The sequence below is a fragment of the Pyrus communis genome, chromosome 15 (genome assembly GCF_041283825.1).
Source record: "Pyrus communis isolate YQ-2024b chromosome 15, ASM4128382v1, whole genome shotgun sequence".
Taxonomy (NCBI): domain Eukaryota; kingdom Viridiplantae; phylum Streptophyta; class Magnoliopsida; order Rosales; family Rosaceae; genus Pyrus; species Pyrus communis.
Window position 1 is genome coordinate 38011699 of NC_142579.1, and position 16672 is coordinate 38028370.

General features: G+C 35.3%; 2 protein-coding genes across 5 annotated transcripts; both read right to left on the minus strand.

The window, feature by feature from the left end:
* Positions 1-2788: 2788 nt before the first annotated feature.
* Positions 2789-4223, minus strand: LOC137726866 (uncharacterized). Its single transcript, XM_068465849.2, has one exon. The coding sequence runs from the start codon at positions 4067-4069 to the stop codon at positions 3011-3013; it is 1059 nt and encodes a 352-aa protein (XP_068321950.1). The 5' UTR covers positions 4070-4223; the 3' UTR covers positions 2789-3010.
* Positions 4224-12047: 7824 nt separating this feature from the next.
* On the minus strand, positions 12048-16385 carry LOC137709873 (uncharacterized). Of its 4 annotated transcripts, none has more exons than XM_068448855.2 (12): positions 15703-16385; positions 15393-15464; positions 14782-14883; positions 14562-14678; positions 14132-14375; positions 13839-13999; positions 13443-13750; positions 13238-13337; positions 13022-13081; positions 12811-12894; positions 12617-12733; positions 12048-12509 (listed from the first exon to the last, which is right to left on the minus strand). In XM_068448855.2, the coding sequence occupies exons 2-12, from the start codon at positions 15450-15452 to the stop codon at positions 12210-12212; spliced, it is 1653 nt and encodes a 550-aa protein (XP_068304956.1). In that variant the 5' UTR covers positions 15453-15464; positions 15703-16385; the 3' UTR covers positions 12048-12209. The 4 variants fall into 4 exon arrangements, with proteins under 4 accessions (XP_068304956.1, XP_068304962.1, XP_088542777.1 ...); XM_068448861.2 differs by having other exon boundaries at positions 14782-14877; positions 15703-16112; XM_088686651.1 differs by having other exon boundaries at positions 14782-14877; positions 15393-15472; positions 15703-15842.
* Between the last annotated feature and the right edge of the window lie 287 nt (positions 16386-16672).

The window sequence follows — 16672 nt, forward strand, 5'->3', positions numbered from 1 at the left end:
AGGAACTTATATTGTTATTATATATATGTTGTGCAAAATAATTCACCTATGTTATATTTAAAATATTGATAATTTTGAATAAAATCACTTTTTTATATTTGTAGAATATATTAATTTACCTATTAGCATCATGTGAATACAACCATATAAGGAACATTGGTATCATGTAAATTTTTGTTATTAAATGCATAAGAATCATGACATTTATATTTTTTCCCAAATCCCCATAAGGTATTTGAAGACATTTAATTGAATGAAATAATGTAAAATAAATGTAGATAATAAGTGAGAGACCCAAAGTAAGTGTTATTAGGGGTAATTTAGACATCCAAAAATACAAATTTTGCCAAGTCAACCTTAATTATGGATATTGCTTAGTTGGAGTCTAGTCATTGGATTTTTGTTAGAGAAATTTACAATGACGGGTTTTAGTTAAAGAATATTGAATTTCAAGGGGTGTACTCATATTTTTTGTTTAAAAAAATGAGAAATTAGGTTCTCATCCCTCTTTTTTTAAAGGAAAGCTAGTAAAAGGGTTTCAAAACTTTGAGTTTTAACTAAAATGACAAAATAAAGGGTAAAGTGAATAGTACCAGGATTGACTGTAACAAAAAGCTCCCGGTACTGTTTACTTTAACGAAAAACCATATTTTTACACTAAAAAGTCAATCCTGGTACTATTCACTTTACCCTTTATTTTGTCATTTTTGTTAAAATTCGAAGTTTTCAAGCAATTTTCATTAATTTTCCTTATTTTTAACCCCATTGATTGAAACCTTATTCCTTTTTAATTAATCAAGGTCCCTTGGTTTTAATAAACATCATTAATTATTTCAATAATAAAATATTTTTTTATCAAGATAATTAAATTTTATTTCTAAATTATTCATTTAGTGCTAGAAACGTTACATTTGATATATTTATATTTATGGCTAAATTTTGTATCATATATTTTTATTTTTAGTTTGTACCCATTTTAATTTGCAACCCTTTTTTAGAATTATGCCAATTTTCTATTCAGTTTTAGTTTGCACCCATATATTAAATTTTTTTTTTTGTGTCCATATTTTACAAACTTTTATTTATACTCATATTTTTTTAAACCTTTTATTAAATTGTACCCATAATCAATTAATAATGTACCCATTTGTCTTTAAAAATGTTCCACTTTGTTATATGTAAAATGTACCCATTATTTTTTTTATATGAAATGTATTGTAACATCCCACATCTACTAACGGAGAGGGGGTGATGTGCCTTATATATACATGCCCACCTCTATATAGCACGAGACCTTTTGGGAGCTCACTGGCTTCGGGTTCTATCGGAACTCTGAAGTTAAGCAAGTTCGGGCCAGAGCAATTCCAGGATGGGTGACCCACTGGGAAGTTCTTGCATGAGTTCCTAGAAACAAAACCGTGAGGACGTGGCCGGAGCCTAAAACGGACAATATCGTGCTACGGCATAGTCCAAACTACCTATAGATATTTGTTAACTTTCTTTTCAACAATTAAGGACAGAGTCCAAACTTTCTCTAACAATTTCATGTAGTAAGTTTGCAAATGATCATTTATCAATAGTTGGGTTATTTTAATGAGTTGTCTCATTGGTTATTGAGATAAGTTTGATACAAGTTTTTAGGGATTTTAAAGTTATTCAGGGGTCTATATGTCGCACCTTGAGATTTTTTATTGTTCTCCGAAGATTCCGATACTTGAATTTTTTTAATTGTCAAATTTTTAGTCAAATACCGAAGTTAAAAAATTTAACAGTTAAAATGACGTCTGAAACCATATAATTTTTTTATCGAACTCTTTTTAATCACTTCCTTAAAAAACAAGAACATATGACGTATTGACTTCTAGATGGCTGAATTAGGATAATCAAATATGATGTCTATCACTCTATGTGACAAAACTGAATTTCGATGGGGAAGAGGATCCTCTCCTGAGCTCTGGATGGGGATCCTCCTGACCAGTTCATCTGGACCGTTTAAATTTAATTCAACGGCTCCAAACAAGAAGGTCTTCTAAAAGTTATAATAATTACAACCGTTGGATTAAATTTAAACGGTCCGGAGGATCCCCATCATGAGCTCAGGAGAGGATCATCTTCCTTTGGATGGGTCTATGTCAAACCGTGTTGTATGTCTGATACAATGTCCTTTTCTTTTATGGCATCACCAAATATTTTTGTGGTCAGTATTCTGATATTTTTCCCTTTTGTTTTTTTGTCAAATGGATTGGGTGTAGTAGGGTCTTGGAATTATTGCAGGGAGTCATTCCAAGTGTGCACAATAAAGGTGTTAGTTCTTCTGTAAAATGGAATTGTAAATTCTCACTACAGTCAGGTGCAGCCTGCTTATGAACTCTTAGCTTGTTGCTTCCCTTAGGTTTTCTGAAATCATACTTTCTTATAAGATAAAGTGTTCATATTCGATTTCATTAAAGTGCCAGAGGTTTTGTAGTTAAAGTGATTAAGAATAATTAATCCTACTTTTGAAGTTAGATACAATGAGATTGAATTTTGATTTGAATTCGGATTGAATCCGACTTCTAATCCAGTAACCAAATACGATTTGAATTTGATAATCTTCGAATATGGAGTAAGGCTGATTTATGGTAACGAACAAAAGTTATTTTTTTTGTCAAACACAAACAAAAGTTATGGCAAAAAGATGGCAAAAATCTCATACTCTCTAATAGGCTTTGAGAAGGAAACTCAAAACAGCGGACAATTATGGGATTTGATAATCTATGCTTCTTCCAGCATGTAAATAACTTTGAGATAAAACAAAGAAATTAAGAATTGTATATATACAAAGTAACGGGGCAATCATATCTTGATTTTTATGATTTTTCACTGCTCACCACTAACTACACTCCTCTCATATATGTATTCTACATTGGTAATTAACAAAAATAACAAATTTAATTACAACAAAAAAGGGATAAAAAACATAAAATTTTCTTAAGAATAAATCAATCATCAATTGGGCAATTGGGGATAGTCATTTTCTTGAAAGAGACCCAAAGCCATTGGCAAGGGCACCGACTGCGGGATTGAAGGCCAGTCTACCCAAAATGCCCTGCTTGTAAGGCAAGAAGGTTTTCTTCTTCATATCATTAGACGCTGCTTTGTTCACGGTGTAATGCAACTCGTGAGCTGAAACTGGCGGCCCTTTTCTCCTCGAGCTCGAAACCGAGGCCGGGCTGTCTATTGACCTGAAGCTGGAGTTCTTCATGTCTTCATTTTTTCTGAACAAAGTTGAGTACTTCCTGAATGGATCTTTATCTGTGGCTCTTCCCTCCGATGCGCTTCGAAACAACAAAAAATCCTTCAGTTTCCATTTTCTTGAAGCCTTAGAAACTAAGCAGGATGTAAACATAGCTGTAGGAGCTAACTGCTTGTTGTTTTGTTGTGGCTGCTGTTGCTTCTGTTGATTTTGTTTTTCTTCTTCTACCCATTGGTACTCTGAAACCCTCAAAGGTGACACCGATCTCGTCGCTCTTCTGCCTGAAATGGAGGATGACAAGGCTGCTGGAGCTCTCTCTCTACCTCTTTGTTGTTGTTGATCGCTTCTTCTCTCGCTTCTTCTTGTGTAGTTGCCCATTTGGGTCGGGGACGATGACCCAAATGGATATTCTTTACCCTTTTTCCGTCTAGGCGAAAGAACCTTACGGAAAATGGATGGAGGAGGTGGAGGCTTATTAAAGGGTCTTATGACGCCGCCATCGAAAAGCTCTTCAGCTGAGAGGGAAGTTCTTTGTACCTCTTCACCAACATCAAAAGCAAAGTCATCGAATCCAAAGTCCTCCTCACGTTTATGTGATTTCGGTGATCTTGGGGTGGCTGCTTGAGATGCTGTCTCATCATCTTTCCAGTTACTCGTGTTGGAAAATTCCTCAAAATCCCTATAAAACTCGGACATCCGAGTTGGGCTTGTTGGTGCACTCATATAGAAGTCTCCAAACCGCCGTGGTGTCGAAGGTGCAGTCACAGACGGCGAGGATCGAGCGCTGTTAAAATCGAAATCCATGTCTGCTCTACTTGTTATCAGCACCTCCATTGATATGATCCAATCTATAGTTTGCTTTGCTTCTTGTGTTGGGAGAGTTTGGTTTTTGAGAGGGACTGGAAAATGAAAAGACAAAGGTGAATAATATATATATATGGAGTACAAGTAGAAGAAGGAACGTAGAAATGAGAATAAAAGGTAGAGATTGTTGACCAATGACCATCACAGTAAGACTTGAATTAGATTAATGTGGGGCTGCCTTTTAATATTCTGTGGTTAAACATGGTTTATTTTCTATTACTTTTTTTTTTTTTTGGGTAATGTTTATTTTCTATTATTACTTGTGCTATAAATCACTAAAACATCAGATGCCAAAGTCTCATCATTCCTTTTTTGTTTTTGTTTTTTTTTTTTTTTTTTTTTTTTACCTTAGGAATTTTCCTTAACATTAATGGAGAGCAATATTACTTAAAAATAAACGCGGATGTTAAACTCTATCGTTCATTATTATATGTAATTGGTAATATAATACATCAAATGATTCGTATTTTTGATATCCATAAAATTTTCTTTATATAATGGTGAGGTTAATTTATATTAAAGTATAACTCATGGCGCAATGAATGGCATCACTCATTTCACCTGTGTTTCTTTGCCTCCAAGTTTAATTGGTTTGACCACAATGCATGCGGTCAACGTAGTCGATTGCTTTCACCTGAGATGTGGGATTAATTATAACCATAAGTTTGGTATGTGTTTATAAAGCCCAACCAAATGATATGAAGAAAATATGACAGGTTAGTATAACACGTCTTAATCATGGGAAACGTAACTAGGGTTGCTTGAGAAATATGGTAAAACACGTAACTTGGCTCTTTTTATTTATTTTATATGCTATTGGGTTTCCCGTTGAAGATGACGAAGAAGTAAAATTTAAGGAAAAACTAAAGTTAATTATGCAGATTAATTGGCATGATGATTGTTACCGCAATATGAAGTTAATTATGCAGATTAATTGGCATGATGATTGTTACCGCAATATGGTGGATGTATCGTAGATTAATTCATCCATATTTTTGTTTTGTTTGTAAATTCGGTTAATTCAATTGATTAGAGAATGTTCTGTACCATTGTACTTAAGTTCAAATTTCTCTCAATTTATAAAGTCCTTATCAAAAATTATATTTTTTTTATTCAATTTTGATGCCCACCTACCTGAAAGATTAGCTGAATTGATTAAAGATTTTGTTTGATGGCTTTATAAACGTGCCTAAAATCGCTCTTATTAAATCTCACTTCTAGAAATATTTGAAGCCTCATCAATTTTCTTGAGCCTAAGGGTGTGCATATAATTCAACATCTAATAAGACTCCGATGTTGTTGGGCGCAGCTATATATCTTTCTTTGGGACCCAAATATATCTAAATGGTGACAAAATGTTGTACAGCTGACAAATTTAGCCGAATCTCAAGCTGTACATAAGCCCCTTTTGTTGATTTTTTGATGCAGAAAAACAAATTTTTTAGGGAAACCTTATCACCTTTTACACCTATCCAAATTTACCTCCAACAATTTTTGCTCCTCTCTATAATTTTCTTCAGTAACCTTATCTTATTGTAAATTAAGGAGAAATACTTCTATAGCATCAATATATTGTCGTTGTAACATTTTTTATTGTTGTAAATGACATTTGCAAGTCTTTTCACATAGGGACGAAGTATTGTGTCATATGTGTATTGCCCGCAAAACAAAGAGTGAGTCAAATTCTTTTTTCAATTCATGTGTCACTGGATGTTGCATGCAGTGCTGTCCACATTATAACTTGGTACAACAAATACATGTGGCCTTTGGTGAGGAACAAAAGATGCAAAAGCGCATGGCGGGGTTAGGGTCTTAGAAAGAGATGTAAAGTAGTGGTTGGGCAATGCAGCCGGCAGGCTGCATGAATAATGCTTTCAATATGTGGGTGCACGTTTGTGCCCATCCATATATTATTTTGATACATATTGACAAGCATTTGCCGTCCAATATGCGCTCCCCCTTGTATAACTTTAATACCTAATTTAGTTGGATTTTTGTGCTTATTTGTGAATGGTATAAACAAATGTTCTTTACTATTTGTATATAACTAAGTAGATCTTTGCTGATAAAGATATATGGACACTAATTCTTAAAGAGTAATGTTCTTTCGCTATACTTATATTTTAAACGGATTTTTATCACAAATGGTCTTTGAGATTGATCAAACTCATCATTTTGGTTTCTCACTTTCTAAATTTATCACAAATGGTCTTTGAGATTGATCTAACTCCTCATTTTGTTCTATGAGTTTCAAAAAAATCGATAAATTTGGTCCCTGATTTTCAATACCGCACATCAATTTAATCCTTCTGTTAAAGTTTCGTCAATATTTTTTGTCCCACTAATCCAATCATATGGCACCATGTGGATTAACTACACTAAACGTTTTTTTTTATTTTTTAAAGATTTAAAACTAAAAGTAAAATAAGAAACTAAAAATCAAAACTAAAAGAAAAAAAGGTCATCATCGTCTTCATCAGGGTATGCTCAAAAAGAAAAGGAAGGCACCATGACACCACTAAAGTAATTGGCCTCCTGAACTCACTTATCATTCTCTCTATTTGGTTATAATTGTATCAAATTTGAATTGAATTTGGATTCCATTTTATCGAATTTAGATTGATTTTTTTTTTCCAATTGGGGTTGTGGGATCCGAGAAAAATGTCAGAGGGGAATACTCGTCCGTTGATTCACTCTTAAAGAAAATAATTTCTTGTAGTTAATCCACGTGGAGCCATATGATTAGATTAGTGGGACCACATCAGCACACAAACGAAAAATATTGATGAAATTTTAACGGAAAGAATAAATTGATGTGCAGTAGTGAAAGTCAAGGATCAAATTTATCGATTTTTGAAACTTAGGGACCAAAATGAGGAGTTGGATCAATGTCAGGGACCATTTGTGATAAAAATCCTTATTTTGTGTAAGCATGTGTCACCATTTCATTAGATTTGTGGGTACCACATACAAACTAACAAAATAGTTGACGGAATCTTAACGGAATGACCAAATTGATGTGGGGTAGTGAATGTCAGGGACCACATTGATTGATTTTGAAAGTGAGGGATCAAAATGATGAGTTTGATCAATCTCATGGATCATTTGTGATAAAAACCCCAACAACATATATTTTTATGTTATCAATTTGTGAATTTTAAATTCGCAAGTGTTGCCCTCAAGCGAGGAGCTATACTATGGTAGGGTGTTTCTTAAAAAATACTCGTAAATAAATTTGTTTGATACAATTAAAAATCAAAATACGCTAACAATTATATTAACAAACTACAAAGATTATTTATTAATAGAGTAATGGCTAGAAATTGAAGGCTACATTTTGATTGATTTGTATCTAATGAATAACCAAACACGTTATTTACAGAGCTAACCCTAATTCCTACTAGGCAAGTAAGCGAAACCCTAATCTTAATAAGCAAGGGAACCAAAATTTAAGCACACAAGGAAACTCAAAAAATACCGAACTACGCTTATATGATAAATTAACTTTTCCAAACCCCTCCCCCCTCCCCATGTCAAACTCATGGTACACACCATGAGTTTGCCAACATGAAGTCAGATGTTGATCGCCGATGTTGATGTTGATGGAGATGTCGATGGAGATTTCTGGATGCCGAAGCCATGAACATTCCATATGCATGTAGATTCAAAAGTTGTTGGGGTGTACGAAATTAAAGAAGGTATATGAATGCTCATCGTCTCTAAATGAACGCGGTTTTCGTATTTCACCATCAACGAAAAAAATAAAACTGATCACAAATTTTCAATGCAATATTTCAATGCCAGTGGAAACTTCAAACAAACAAAACAGAAAATCCAATCTATCCTCATTTACACAATGTCACTTAAATGATCAGTCCAAACACTTGAGTAATCGTTGTGGTCAAGCAACAAAAACTTTTGCTTGAGCCTTTAAAGCAACATGCAGCCCAACAACTTTTCACTATCAACCATCCCAAATTCGTTGATAATCTCGGATCAGGATTCTCTCCTGAGCTTAGGAGGTTGAGCCTCCTGAGCAAATCACACGGTCCATTGGATTAAAATCCAACATCTATAATTATTATAACTTTTAAAGGGGCCCCCAGTTTGTAGCCATTGGATTTTGATTCAACGGCTTGTGTGATTTGCTTAGGAAGCTTAGCCTCCTAAGTTCAGGAGAGGATCCTGATTCGATAATCTCGCATTGATTCAAAATAAAGTCAATAAGTTGCTCAACCGTTTAAGTATCTGAATTTTCGTGGACAGTTAAATGCTCATGGAACCATGTGTGTGGCAAAGAATCTTCTTCAATTTTAGACGTACGTATAAATTTGAAAATTCCGTCTTAGTTGCATAAAACAAATGCCAAATGGGATTAAGAAAAAAGAAAAGACCATCTAGAAGTGAAGACAGCTCATGGAGTTGAATCGTTGGCTGACAAAAGTAATATCAAAATGTGCATGACACGCACATGAGCGCACATCTATTCCCTAAAAATTTAAATCAAAACAAGGCATCGTATTCGTACTTACGTATGCAAATTAAAACAAAATTCTTAACTCATGACAAGGTACAAATTGACACACAACCCATAAAATAAACATGCCCCGGCCCTTCAAGGTTCATGTATGTACAAGAAGCTAGCTAACTTCGATCAAAATAATAAATAAAAAAATTTAACAAGATGTCAAGAACTAGAAGCTCCTGTGTTTGTAGCCTACATGGTGCTCATTAACAACTCTTGGCTTTGGTTTGTTCTTTCTAATATTATTTTTAAACAAGCGATATTGAGAAAGAAGATATTCTGACGTATGACCTCGAGTACACGGGTTAACACTTTGTTCTCTTAACCACTTGTTGCAAATTGTGGCTTTGATTTAAGCAAGCTAATTATACATTGAAGAAATGAAAATGATAATCACGCAATTTTTTCTCTCATAAGACACTCTTGTGTAATTATGCACCTTATTTGATTTATTCAATCTGATAATTGTGCATGCGATAACCTTTGGCTTGTTGTGTAGCGAGGCTAGTGCCTCTCACTCTTCAATAAGAGAGTATTATCCACAAATTAATAAATAAAATAAACTAATAGAGATGATTAGTTGGGTTCATATCAATTCATTAGGTCAACTTGCCTTTTCAAATAATAAACCATTTGGCAAGCATCTTAATACTAAACAACAGCCTCTCTCGCAACTCCCATGCATGAAATTGTTTTTTGTTTTCATGGTGTTCATTTTGGCGTATGAAACGTGCTGAATGTCATTGGATTCGTCTATGTTTTCAGGTCCCTGTCGTTAATATAAATCATGAAAATGTCAACCCTTAAAAATTTGTGGTTAGGAATTGGGATTGATCTAATCTAGGGTTCAGCCAGCCCATGTTCTAAATTATGTCTTCTCCAAGCCTCTTGAGTTGGTGATCACCGATTGGTGCGGCTGCTGCCATGCATCCTATTGCTAGCCCCCATTATTGGTTCACCTCTACTACTTTTGGTATTGTGTGATTCGGCTTCATAAACTGGTTATATGTTCAGTCGAGAAATATTAGTTGCAAATTACGATCTCAGAAATATGCAAATCTAACTCATTGAAGGTCACAAAACAAAGTTTAGCGTTGCGACAGTGAAAGAAACCCTAGCTAGAGATAAAAAGAAGTCGCTCACCAGTTACACCCTTGCCGCTAACCTATGACTTGACTTTCCTCCAAGACTACATCTCAAGTTTCCATTTGATTTTTTTGTGGTATTGCGATATTTTTGGACGTGGTGGTGAATGATGATTTCTACTTCGATGGCAGTGTCTATCAAGTGTCAAGAGGCATCGCAACTAAGAGCAAACATTGTTTCAAATTAGAGAGTTTTAACGAAGCACTCCCGGTACTATTCACTTTTAACGAAAAACTACATTTTTACTTTTCCTGACTACTATTCACTACACATTTATTTGTTCTTTTTAATTAAAACTTCAATTTTTTTTGAATTTTTCGTTAGTTTTCCTTCCGGGTTAAACCTTCAAGACAAATCCCATAAACGTTGCAATTGACAGAAATGACGTAATTCTCATCTAGAACGTTCAGATTAGTCACTAGAGAAGGTTTACCAATATTTAGCAAAATGTTTGTTCGTGGTTGCGATGTCTCTTGCAATTGGGTTCAATAATCATTTTTTCCCTCCTTCAAATTGTGTTGCTTGAGCATTACAATTTTTTCGATTCAAAATAATATTATATTTATGGGATGTGATATCCACACACCATTTTTTACTTCTCACACATTTTTAATTTTCGGCTGTCGGATCAGATGAATTGAAGAAGATCAATAGATATAAATTAACAAAGGATGTGTGAGAAATAAAAAGAGGTGTGTAGATAACACATCCCTATATTTATATCGTTTCTTATAAAAAAAATATAACAAAAACAAAAAAAATTACACACATATCAAACCGTGATTTATGAGTTTAACTTTGTCGATTAGAAGGAAAAATAAGAAATCCAAAACCGTTCAGCTCCATGTTTCTTTCAAGTCATTGCAGCTGTTCCTCATCATGTTCACTCTGTGAATGGACCCACAAATGATAAATATGTACCTAAAAAAAGGGACTCTAAACACAGTTGCCTTGTATAGCAGTTGGAAGATACACAGTCCAAATGTCTTTCAAAAAGATATTGGTGCAGTAGCCCTGCAACGATTAGGTTTGGGCCTCAAACTTTAGCCGTACTATTTGTTTGAGTACCAACTTTTGACGCCAACAAAATGCTGTGGGGCGATCCAGATTTGTCACGGGTGTTGTGCTATTTCAGAAGACAGAATATCTCCAAGCCTGAAGTCAGCGGGTACAGAAAATCTAACTATTCTGTATGTTCTTTAGTAAAGGGTGATAATTGTGGTAATTTTTGTTAATATTACTCAACATCCCGCATTAGAAAAATAACATATTTTGCTATGATTTAAGAGTTTTGGGGGAACGGATTATAAGTCGGTGTTGTAATGGCACGTCCTACTTATGAGCTCTTAAAAATTGGTATTAATTAGGGGATTGTGAATCCGTCTTAAAAGAAGGAAATGGTTGCCACTAGGTGGGACGCCGGAGACACAGGTACGGAAGGGTGGTGTAATATTCTAAGTCGGTTTTGTAGTGCACGTTTTACCCATGAACTCTCAACAATTTGTATCAGAACCTGATTTCGAGTCAATGAATATTAATAAATGAGTGTTCACTCATCCTAAGTTGGCTGACGATGACGTAGGTAGAAAAGCGTGGTGGAATGTATGGAACATCAGATTTAACGCTGTAAACTCGATTAATAAGAATTTCAGAAAGAAAATGTAACTTGTATGAATGCATGGAAATATTGTCGGGTTTTGTTTGCTGATTTTTGCCTTTGGTTAAACGCCCCACTCAGGTTTAGACTCTAAGGAGTGACCCCTCCACCTTTAAAAGCGTGGTTTGGTCGTTGATTCGATGTGGATGCATGATGGAAAGGTCTGCGTCGTGAAAATGACAAATTTTAGGACCACTCACTCAACTTGTTTCCAATAAAATTTTCTTGAGCATGGACCAATACTTGGATTCTCCAGCTGTACAGATCCGTTCATAACCAGCGCTTTTTATATAAGCAATATCACAGGAGGGGGAATTGAATAGAGTATCAGAGTGTAAAGGCGAAAGCTCTTGATTATTTGAGTTACATACTCCACTATTGGGAATAGGGAGTAGAACACATAACTAGAGAACATATGTAAGTACTCTATTTGAGCTACAAGCCCTCGTATCGATCGGAGAATGGAGTAGAACACAGGATCATAATGCATATGTAAATGCTCTAGACTACTTGAGCTACAAGCCCTAGTATCGGAAAATTGGGAGTAGAACACATGACCCGAGTGCAGATGTAAATGGTATAGACTACTAAAGCTAAAAACTACTTCTAATCATAGCTAGTGCTTTCAAACTCGACGCATTTCTCTCATTATTACTCACAAGTTACAAGAGAGCATGTATTATACATGTAATTTGCATATATGTCTATATCTATGTACAAAATCATAAACCCCAAAACCCTTACAATGATGTGAACAATAATTTGCAGAGCCAAAAGATGGATCATGTGCATAGAAGGTACCTAAAATTAAACTCATACGGCATTACTTGGACAAATTGTAAAAGAGGCTCATTTTTACCTCTTTCAAGAAGCTTAAGTGCCTCTTTTCCTAGTTCACTTGGGAGCTGAAGGCAGATCCAATCAAGCAATGACTCCAAATCCTTAGCAAAATCAGGTAAATACCAATCCAAAATCTTTGGAATTGCAAACCTATTTGATGAAATTCCAACTGCAGCTTGTAGGTACTCTCTTTTTGCAACTTCCAGTTCATTTTCAACTTGGGATGCAGTGTACACTCTCACCTACATTTTGGCAGAGATCATTTATTAATAATGTCAGTTAGCCGCGTTCATAATTAAATGGTAATAGACAGATAGATTTTGTTTATTCCGTGTGTAAACAAACTTACAGAAGGGGAGGACCAGCTGCCACATGATAGCGCAAACGTTACCAACGGTTCGGATAATTCCAATCCGAAAGTATTTCTTGCCGTCTTCTCATCATTTTTTGTACCCTTGGAGAAGGTCTGGTCAGGAGTTAAAATTATGATGAGAAATCTTCTCTTTTCTATCTTCTATGTGCAAGCAAGTTGAGTCTACTTACATATTTTGAGTGAAAAGGCAGTCTCAAGATGAAATGTTCAATCGTTATTGCATTCAGTATGTGTCCCCCAACATTTATTGTCGCCTGATTCACAAGAAACACAACCATATGGTCCATATAGAATTATTGACAAGCAGAAGTAATTCAACAATCTGGTTTGCTATATGGAATTTGTGAAAATTTTGTGTCATAAACAAGACATATTTCATACCTTCTGCATTAGGGCAACAATTATCTCGGGACTCTCAGGTATGCCGTGCTCAAGGAAGGCCTGCAGTATTGAACAATAGCAGCAGATGAAACAATTTCGTAACATAAACTAGACGGGAAACAAACAAGGAAACGAAGACTTGATTACTAAGGCGTAATGGCACAAGATTGATCTGAAGTGTTAAATAAGAATCTCTTTTTGATGGCTCTTACATACATTTATCATGCAGGAGTTGTATATATTGATCCAGAAGGCAAGCTTCTCCTGATGATTGAGGCTTTGTAAATTTACAGAAGCAAGTTTCCGTAGCAGTAGTCTGCAAATTCAGCCAATAAATATGACTATAAGTACTACTAAAATAATCATCATATCATGCAAGAAGGTTGGAAACCAACCAAACATTTCAAAACAGAGAACTTACTTCAATCTGCGGAGTAGGAACAAAGCATTTGCTGTTTGGTTTAGATTAATATTCCGAGCTTCGATTGCGTGTAATTGCTTATATGGACCGATATCTCTTTGTCCAAATTCCAAACAAATATCATAAGGATCCCAATTTTCTGCAGGACCCGAATTCTTAACTGAACTCATTCTCATGAGAATGCTTGATAAGCAATTGATAATATTTTCTGAAATTTTGTTCGGACTGTTATCTCCTGACAACTCCTTGTCCGGCACACTAGGAAGTCTTGCTTGCGCACTTTCTTGATCCGCAGTTCTAGTTTCAAACTGAACGTGCAACACAAGTGAAACAATGTTCATTGCACTGCAAACGAGTGTAATTAACTTAATGAAATTTGGTAATTTTAGTATGTACCTGTAGTTTCTGAGGCTCTAAACGCTTATCTGCAGCTCTGTGATCGATTGGAGGTCTCTTCGCTGGAGTCCTAACCTGACCTTTATGGATCAAGGCTCTCTCATTGCTCTTCGTAGAATTATTATATGATTGGTTCTCTTTTCCCTGCTTATCATCTGAAACTGCAATTAAGAACATTGAAAATCTCATGGCCTAGAAATTAGCATGTGATTGTTTGATCTCTGGCTGTGACTCCTTTCTCCCACGTTTTCCGTTGGTCAATTTTCAGCAATTAGGATGAACATATTGCTTACCGTAAGAGGATGGACAATCCTTTTCAGTGGAATTGGTAGAATTGTTTCCCCCTTGAGATTGAAATTTGGGATTCTTTATCGGGTACGAATCAGATGAAACAGCTGAGGATGTTTCCATGTTCCTCTTGGAGGTTGAAATGTATACAGCTTCCTGATACAAGTCCTTCCTAAAATGCACTACCTGTTCTTCGAGCCGAACCACCTCCTCTTCCAAAACCGCCACTTCTGCTAGAAGCTCTAATGTCTACAAAATTTAAAATTACAATTGAAATTACTGTCAAAACTTCTTGAAGTTCATTAGTCCTAATTACTTTCTTGAACAATGGACATTGTTGCAAAATACGTGGGTCAAACTAGTTGGCCAGGACAACGAATTTATTTATAGCATATTAGAATATCGCTTTGTCTACAGGAATAGTGAAGTACTCACATAAGGAGGCAGATAAGGAGGAAGACGAGGAAGAGCTCCTAAGGGTCTTGTAAATGCCCTCTGCAAAGCTCTGTGTACATTCTCTTCATGTCTGAGCTTCTTCTTCAACTTATCAACCTAAACAAATTACAGTATTCAACTCAATAATCAATACTAATTAAAAAGATAGAGAGCATATGAAATTACGTAACATAAAAATTAAAAAAAAATAATTTCATACATCTTGTTGTAAAGCCAATTTTCTCTCTCTGCTCGAAGCTCTTCCATTGCTGATTACTTTTCTGGTATCTGTAATCTTACTCCCTTGCATTGAAACCTTTTCCTTTAAATATACAACAATTAGCTTCCAATACAAAAAACAGAACTGGGCAGAGAAGAAAACTTGTAAAATTTAAACCCCATGTTGGAAATGGATCAAAGAAGTTAAATTCACTTTCTTGTGTTGAAAACCAGTAGAAGGGTCAACGGAGAATTGGAAAAAGATACTATATAATTTTCCTGAGAAAATTTCGTGAGGCAGGGGAGATAAACAACTACGGAGATTGAAGTGGAAGAACCATCACGGAAATCTATCTAAAGATGTCGGCAATTTAAAATTTTTTGGGAGGCTCCAAACTTTGAAGCCATGATTTGTGGTGAAAAACGGTTAAAGCTAAAAGTTGAAATGATAACAAATTCGCGCTCCATGGAAATTTTCCATAGGCTCCTCTCACAGTGAAAGCATTGAAAGGCCAAAAAAAAAAAAAAATCCGTTTTTCGAAAATTATGATTAAAAAATGTGAGAAAAGTGCATAACGTAGCTTAGCTCAGAGTTCAAAGTATATGATTTACATTTTTATTCTTCTCAGGTGGCTTCATAGACTGCAGCCTTGTCCTCACTCTGGTGTTCATCTTCCAACTTGTCTGCAAAATTGTTAGCGAACCAATCCAATTACTTCATTAGAGAAACAAACTTTGAAATGAGCAAAATTCAATTAGGATTTTCTTGTAATACTCCGGAGTTTTTGACGGTTAGATTATTGGTCAATGATAAAATGACCAATATCTAACTGCTAAAAACCTTGAAGTATAGATACTTTGGAGCACCGGAGAATTTTCGAAGAAGATGAGTTGAATTGCCATAAAGAGATCAGATTCATACCCTTTTACAGAAAATAGTTCATTCCTTTAAACAAAAACAGAGACAAGAACTTCAAGTTTCAATGCCACTAAACAGTAATCACTCTCCAATCTCTCCTGCCTTCCTCGTTCATGGTGAACTAAAAAGTGCAAAACTAACCAAACCCATGTCACAAATTCTTGGGTATTTGAGCTGGGATGCTTTAGATTAAGCAAAACTTAGAGAGGGAGAGAGAAAGAGAGAGGGAGAGAGAAAGAGAGAGTGAGCGTTGGGCTTTGGATATGCAGAAAGATAAGGGGAAAAGAGCATCTAAGAGCAATGTGCAGAGCCGTACAAAAAAACTAGAAGCAAAGTCCACCACAGCAATGGTGCTTTCTCACTTCTTTGCGTCATCATGAACCAACGTGCACCTTTCTCTTTTAAGCTCCTGCAACGTAGCACCGACTCTGCTGCCTTTTATTTCACACCTTCTTCTTTCTTTCCCTATTTTTTTTTGTAATTCCGAGAATGCCCCTGATTCATGCCATAAGTATCAAAACTCAATGGGGAAAATACACTAGGAGACATAAATCGTGTTACCAAAATTATAAAAGTTTGTATTTATGTGTTCATATTTCTAACAAGATCATGTAGTTGACTACTGGGGAAGACCGAGAGGGATTTATATATTTCTAGTTTTTCCACAATTTATGTGGAGGTCAAGTGACAAGTATGATTTGTTGATGCATTAAATAAGATGGTGGGGGTGTTTATTTGAAGGCAAAAGCTGCCCAAATCACATGTTTTGCCAACCAGCTAAATGGGTTTTAATCATGGAAAAAGAAATAAAATATATGGGCACTAGCTCCTGGATTGCTTGACCATTCAAGATTTGATTCAGAGTTCAGACTTGTTCTTGTTAATTTACCATGTGTCACCGATTCTTCATTCATGCATGCTTAGTTAATGTTGTTATTTAATTCCTTATGTGCAGACGCTCCAATATTTAATA